Consider the following 7835-nt stretch of genomic DNA (forward strand, 5'->3'; position numbering starts at 1 on the left):
AATTTGTTATTCTACCATTTAAAATATATGTGTTATATTATTTTTTTTTTTTTTTTTTTTTTTTTTTTTTTTTTTTTTTTTTTTTTTTTTTTTTTTTTTTTTTTTTTTTTTTTTTTTTTTTTTTTTTTTTTTTTTTTTTTAAACATATGATTATAAGACATGTTGTTGTTTTATTTTCATATACTTATAAATAAAGGAATATTAAAAAATAAGAAATAATATAATGTAGAACACATATGTAGTGTTTATATATTCCTGTCTATATAAATATATATATATATATATATATATTTTATTTACTATGCTTATATACATTTTAATATATTTTTGAATAATTTTTATAATATGATAAATAGAAAATTTGTTATTCTACCATTTAAAATATATGTGTTATATTATTTTTTTTTTTTTTTTTTTTTTTTTTTTTATATTATTTTATTTAAATCCTTGCCTTATTTCATTTGTTCTTTTTTTTTATTTTTTATATTTAGTATACACATTTTAATTTATAATAATAATATATATATATATAATGTTCTTAAAATAAAAATGACATAGCTTATATTTTAACCAATTAATTTTACATTTGTATGGAAGTGTTGTATATAATATTTATAGATTTTTTCTTTCTTTTACATTAACATTTCCTAATTTTTTTTTTTTTTTTTTGTTTCATTTTCTTTTTATGTGAGTTTATATATAGTTGTAAAATTTATGTGACATTTTTATCCAGATATATATATATATATATATATATATATATATATATATATATATTTAGCTTGTTGGTGTTTGAAAATATTTTACAATACTAATGAATTTTAGTAAGTAAAACAAAGAAACCAAAAATATATATAAAAAATTAATTATTTAAAAAAACAAAAAACCAGAAAAAATATTTTTTTTTAACAAAAGACAAAAAAAAAAAAAAATATATATTTATCTATAATAAAGAATGTATATTTTTTTAGAGGCACACTTAAGAGCTAATATAATTTAAAAAAAAAAAAAAAAAAAAAAAAAATTAAGTATAGATTTATTATATATATATATATATATATATATATAAAATTTTAATAATATATAGTTGTATTAGATTTTTTTGTTTTTTGTAAAAATGGATGGAAATTATAAAGATGAAGATGCGAAAATAGGGAATTTAGAAAATTATGGTGGAAATAATTTTTTATTAAATAAAATGAATAATATGGATAGTAAAACTAGAACAGTTAATAATGAAATGAAAAATAAGGATGAAGAAAAATTATATTATGAAAGTTGTAATTTTTCGAATATAATGTATAATAATTATAGAAATATAAACAATGATTTAATAAAAAGTTCTGATAAATTTAATAAGTTTGTTGATTTAAATTATAATAATATATTTCATAATAGAAGTGCTGACAACCATAGTATTAATCAAAATTATCAAGAGAATATTAATAATATCAATATAAATAACAATATGAATAATATTTATAATAATGAATATATATATAATAAAAAGGGTGCTATGAAAAATGATATTATATTTAATAATAATAGGGTAAATAATTATTATGCTGGATTATATCCTTTTGTGAATAATTATAAAGAAGGGGAACGTAGTGTGAATTATTCAAATGTACAAGAGTATTCTGAACAATATAAAGTGAATAATAATTTTAGTATTGATTCTACTTTACTTTGTGAAAATAATAATTCTTTTAAATGTTCTAGTAATAATAAAAATAAGAATTCAAATAAGAACTTTTTAAATTCACAGGAAAATAAAACAAACCAAAATAATAATAATAATATAATGAGTAATGTATTTAATGTGAAACAACATGGTAATTTAAAAGATAAAGTTGATATACATAATGAAAATTATAATAATGAAGAAAATACATCGAGTAATTCTACTGTTCCAACTAGCGAGAATTCATCTAATATTTTTACTACTGATCATCATGTTAATAATAGTGAGATGAATATTAATGATGGTGATCTTCTTCTTAGAAATGTGAGTAATGAAAATACGAATGACGCAGTAAAAAAAGGAAAGAAAAAAGAGAGTAAAAATGATAATACAAATATCAACAGAGAATGTAATGATAAGCATATTAATAATATGATAAATAGTAATGAAATTAATCAGGATATTACTTTAGAAACAATTAGCAATGAGAAAGGAAACAATAGTGCTAAGAAAAATAAGAAAAAGAATAAAAAAAAAAAAAATATTAATAAAAAAGATAACAATGATAATAATGATAATGATAATAATATTGATAATATTGATGATAATAATAATAAGAATAATATTATTAATAATAAATGGAAGGAAAAGCAAAATAATATGACTAAGTATCCCAATTCTGTAAATAATGCATGCACAAAATTTTGTAGTAGTAATATATACGATGTTAATAATGTAGGACAAAATAATTTAATAAATGAAAAATATGCTACAGATAACAAACTTTTTAATAGTACTCTTTTAAATCATGCTCACAGTAAAAATAGTTATAATAATAAGGATACGTTTAATATGAATGAAAGAAATAATGTTTTAAATTCTAAGAAAGAAAATAATATTGGAAAGATAACTAACCGTAATAATGAATATATAAATAAAAATCCTAAGAATTGTTCGTTATATAAAAATCAGGAAATAAATTATAATGATAATAATATAAAAGATTATGTAAACACATTGGATTATAAAAAGAATGATTTTAATATATCATCATATATGAACAATATTAATATTAGTAATAATAGTATTAATGAAATGAAAAAAGGTTGTTCAATTATTGATAATAATAACATAAGTAGAAATAATATTGTAAGAAATGAAAACGAAGATAATTATAAAAATTCTAAGAATATAAATGTATTACCAAATAATTTTCATGATCATAATAAAATTTTAATGAAAGACGAAAAAAATATATCTGACAATGTAAATAGAAATAATTGTGATTATGATATTCAATCCAACATTATAATGGATACAAATATGCTTAATATACAAAAAACGTTAGATTTTACTATTCCAAAAAATTTGAGTGACAACATAAAACCATGCCCAAGTAATATTTCTAATATGAAGAATGATTGGTTTAATAGTAATAATAAATCCCAAGAAATGAATTTAAATGATTATACTTTTAATAATAATTATAAGGGTAATTTGAATTTATCTCGTACTCACGAAAAAGGAAAGGCTCATGATATGAAGAATATTAATATACCATTAGAAATATATAATATGAAAAATAATATTAATACGAAACAAAATAATATTGAAATAACTAATGATTATAATTATTATGTGAATGACAATATGAAGAGAAATGTAAGTAATAAAAATACACACATAAAAAATAGTGGTTTGGAAAATATTATGCCACATGTATCATATAAAAATAATGATAATTATTATCTTCAAATGAATAATCAAGGAAATAATTTTATAACTTCTACTAATAATAAATCATATAACAATTTTGTTTCCAATAATAATAATTCCGTGGTATATCATCCTGTTGATTTAAATTTTTTAAATAATAGTAATACTTTGAAAAATAATTTAAGTCATTTTATTAACATGAATGCAACTCGTAATCAAACACATAAGAATAATAATGAGAAAGAAAATAATTATTTAATGAAAGATAGTTATAACCATTTTCAGGGTTCTAATGAAAATAACGATGAAGAACACATGAGGAAAAATAAATGTATGGATAAAGAAATTTTATTTGTTGGTCAAAATATGAGAGAAAAAAATACAATGCTTGAAGAAAATAGTATGATTATAACTAACTCTGATAAAAGAGGATTAAAGAAATATATGAATCATGTGAATGATTTAACTTGTAATAATATTATGGATAATAATTATATTGCTGAAAATAATCATATGAATGATAAGGATAATTCCAATGCTTATGTTTCTTCAAATAAAGATATATTATATGCAAAGGAGGTTGAAATGTCAAAAAATGTACTTTATAAAAAAGAAATATATGATACTATCCAAAAGGCTAATTATTTTAATGATAAAACAAAGGAAACTGATCAGTTGTTAAATTATGGTAATAATATATTTACAAATGATGTTAATAATAATGATGGTGCAACAACGACTACTACAGATAATGATAGCGAAAAGAATGTTATAAATCATAGTAATATATATGAATCTAATTTGAATATTGAAAATAGTGTTAACACAAAAGGTAATAGTAACACAAAGAGTAATAGTAACACAAAGAGTAGTAGCAACACAAAGAGTAATAGTAACACAAAGAGTAGTAGCAACACAAAAAGTAATAGTAACACAAAAAATAATAACAACACAAAGTGTAGTAGCAACACAAAAAGTAATAGCAACACAAAAAATGCTAATAATAATGATAGTAATAGTAAGAATAAGAACAAACATAAGGATAAACATAACAAAAATAATAATGAGGAAAATAAAGTGAATTCAAAACTTCCAAACAGTAATAATACATTCACTGAAAACACTGAAGGAAGTAACATTAATGATAATAATAATAATCTAATAAACAAAAGCGAAAAAGGGCAAAACCAAAAAAAACAAAATAAGAATGAACACGCCAAATTGAACAACAATAATAATAAAAAGAATGTAAAAGAAGAAGATAAAATTACAAATAAGTCTAATAATGTAAGCCCTCTTAGTTGTGATATTAATTGTAGAAAGAATGATGAAAAATATGTAAATGGTTCAAATGGTCTTGAGAATTCAAATGTATTTGAAAATTTCAATGAATTTGATTATAATGAAAATCTAAACAAAATGGTTAATAATGTGGTTCATGAAGATTATAACGTTAATGATTTTAAAGATAATGCTGTTGAATTTAAAAGAGATATATATACACAAAATTGTAATACAGAACCATTAAATTTGTATGATATAAAATTTGGTAATAATAATTATGAAAATGAAATATTATCTAATAAAGGAGCTTCAAAAAATAAAAAATTTATAAAATTTCCATCGTGTAATTTGTTTAACAATAAATTGAATGATTTTATAAATAATTCATTTGGTGATAATAATAATATATTTCCAGTTAAGGAATATAACACCTTTGTTAATTATTCACAAGCTTTTAATAATAAGAAAAATGAAAATAAATATTTTGGAAATTTTGATAATTCTAATGATTTCAATGTTTCTTGGAATGATGAATTAAGTAAAAATGTGAATAAGAATATAAATACACTTAAGAATAAAACGTTTGATAACGAGCAAGTTTTCAAACCTACAAAGAATAACATAAATAATATTAATATTAATAATAATATTAATAATATAAATAATAACAATAGTAATAATAATGATGAAAGAAATACCACACATGATAGTATTAACATGAATCTTAATAAGAATATTAAAAAATCACATAGTTTTAATAATGACAAAAGAGATGAGTTCTATTTGCAGATGGAAAATAATATGTTAGATGAAAATGAAGAAGATTTAAATTTACTTAGTTCAGGAGAAAGAGAAAATAGAATGAATAATTTAATTTTAAATTATAATATTAAGAACAATTTAAAAAATGATTATATTTTAGGAAGTCAAGAATATATAAATGATTTGAAAAATGAATTTCCTGCACATTCGAATAGTAGATTTAGAATTTTTAAGGCTAACAATGAAAGTGTTCAAAATGTACAAAATGTTCAAAATGTTCAAAATGTACAAAATGTACAAAATGTACAAAATGTACAAAATGTACAAAATGTACAAAATGTACAAAATGTTCAAAATGTACAAAATGTACATAATGTTCAAAATGTTCAAAATGTACAAAATGTACAAAATGTACAAAATGTTCAGTACCCATCTGGAAATACTGATACTATACATAGTATCATGTATAGTAATGAAAAAGGAGTATTTAATGCTGATGACGAATATAATGTTTATGAGAGCATGGAAAAGATTGAATCATATATTGGAAATTTAAAAAGGCTTGAGAATGAAAAAGCTATTTATGGTATGAATAACACGAACATGAATACGAATGATGATTTTAAGGCATATAGCATGGATAATAGGAATTTTATGGATAATAATATGAATGATTTAAATAATTTGATGAAGAATGGTTTAGAACATAATAGAATGACTGAACAAGAAAATATATACAACAGTAATAAAATTAATGGTACTGAGAATAATATGGATATGATGTTAAATAATGATAATGAAGATTTAGTAGGGTATTCAAACAGATTTAGTGGTGAAAATAATACAAATGAAAAAATAACTGAATTACAAAATATTATTAATAGCTTGAAATTTAAAAATAAACAATTAGAAAAAGAATTAAATGATGTAAAAAATATGCATTTAAAAAAGAAACAATCTATGATATTAAATAGTTTAGGTAGTAAAAATGAAGATATAAATACATATTCTTCTTGTAAAGATGATATGAACAATTCTGATGGTGATGAAGAAAGTGTTGATAATTCTAATAAGTATGTACAAAATATCTTAAATGATAAAGAAAAGTATAATTATGATACAAAGATATCTATACAAAAGTTTCATTTAGCATATACAAATAATTCAATAGGAAAATTAAAAATCGCAGCACAAAGAGATATAAGTGGTTCCTTTATGGGTCCAAAAGGAATACATGTAAAAACTATAAAATCATCATTACATATATCAGTTTATAAAAGTGCCAAAGATGTATGGTTTCCAGGTTTTGCCGATAGTCATGTATTTTTATTAAAAGGTAATATATTTGGTATTTTAAGAGCATGCCAATTATTATATCATTATGTAAAATCTAAAATGTCATCATCAAAATGCTGTATATATTTAGTTGCTCCTTTTGAATGTGTGCAAAAATTATTAGCTGATGGATGCAAAAGAATGGCTATTATTAAAGAGGAATGTGGAGCTGATGTACGCTTAGGAAATTTATATGTACAAGTACATGAAGGATTCACAGAAAGGTTAATGGAAATAAGAGGAAATGAAGTTAGTGTTGATTGTGCATTAGAGAAATTAGTTATTTTTATGCAATCCTGTTTTTCGGTGCAATCTTATGATTACGAAATGTTAAAATATCCTTGCCGTTCCGTCTTGAACTTGCAGTCATAATGAAAAAAACCAAAAAAAACAAAAAAAATAAAAATAAAAATATGATAAACAAAACAGCAAAAAGGATTAAAATAAAGTAGACAAAATAAAAAATAAAAAAAAACATCAAAAAATGTGAAAAAAAAAAAAAAAATCCATATTGTATATTAAATTTTTTTCGAACATTCCTATAACATTTTTTATAGAGAATAACGTGATTATGTATGTAAATTTAGAACTTATTAAAACATTCTGTAGTAATTTATATATATATATATATATATATATATATATATTTCTGTATTTTTATAATATCCTTATTTTTCGTAAGCTCCCTTTAAATATGTATGAATATATTTGGAAGTGAAGGAAATGTGGGAAGAGAAAAAAGTAAAAATGTAAAAATGTAAAAATATAAAAAAGTAAAAAAGTGAGGTGGGGGAAAAACAATTAAAAATAAAAATAAAAATAAAAAGATATATTGTTCAATTATTATTTTTTTTGTTTTAAAATTCTTTAATTTTCCATTGACATATTATATCCTTATATATATATATATATAAAAAATATATATATATATATATATATATATATATATATATATATATATATGTATATTTTATAAGACATATATATTTTTATCTTTGATATTTTTTTTTTTTTTTTTTTTTTTTTCTCCCATAATATAAAAGGAGGAGAAATA

The 7835-nt window shown here is 19.9% G+C and overlaps 1 protein-coding gene across 1 annotated transcript; it reads left to right on the forward strand.

Annotated features, from left to right (window-relative positions):
• Nucleotides 1–1117: 1117 nt before the first annotated feature.
• Nucleotides 1118–7153, forward strand: PGSY75_1359600 (hypothetical protein; the record flags this gene model as incomplete). The annotated part of the gene is made up of 1 exon (XM_018787622.1): nt 1118–7153. One exon carries the CDS (start codon nt 1118–1120, stop codon nt 7151–7153), a length of 6036 nt encoding a protein of 2011 aa, XP_018640364.1.
• Nucleotides 7154–7835: the final 682 nt, after the last annotated feature.

The sequence above is a fragment of the Plasmodium gaboni genome, chromosome 13 (assembly GCF_001602025.1).
Source record: "Plasmodium gaboni strain SY75 chromosome 13, whole genome shotgun sequence".
NCBI classification, from domain to species: Eukaryota; Apicomplexa; class Aconoidasida; order Haemosporida; family Plasmodiidae; genus Plasmodium; species Plasmodium gaboni.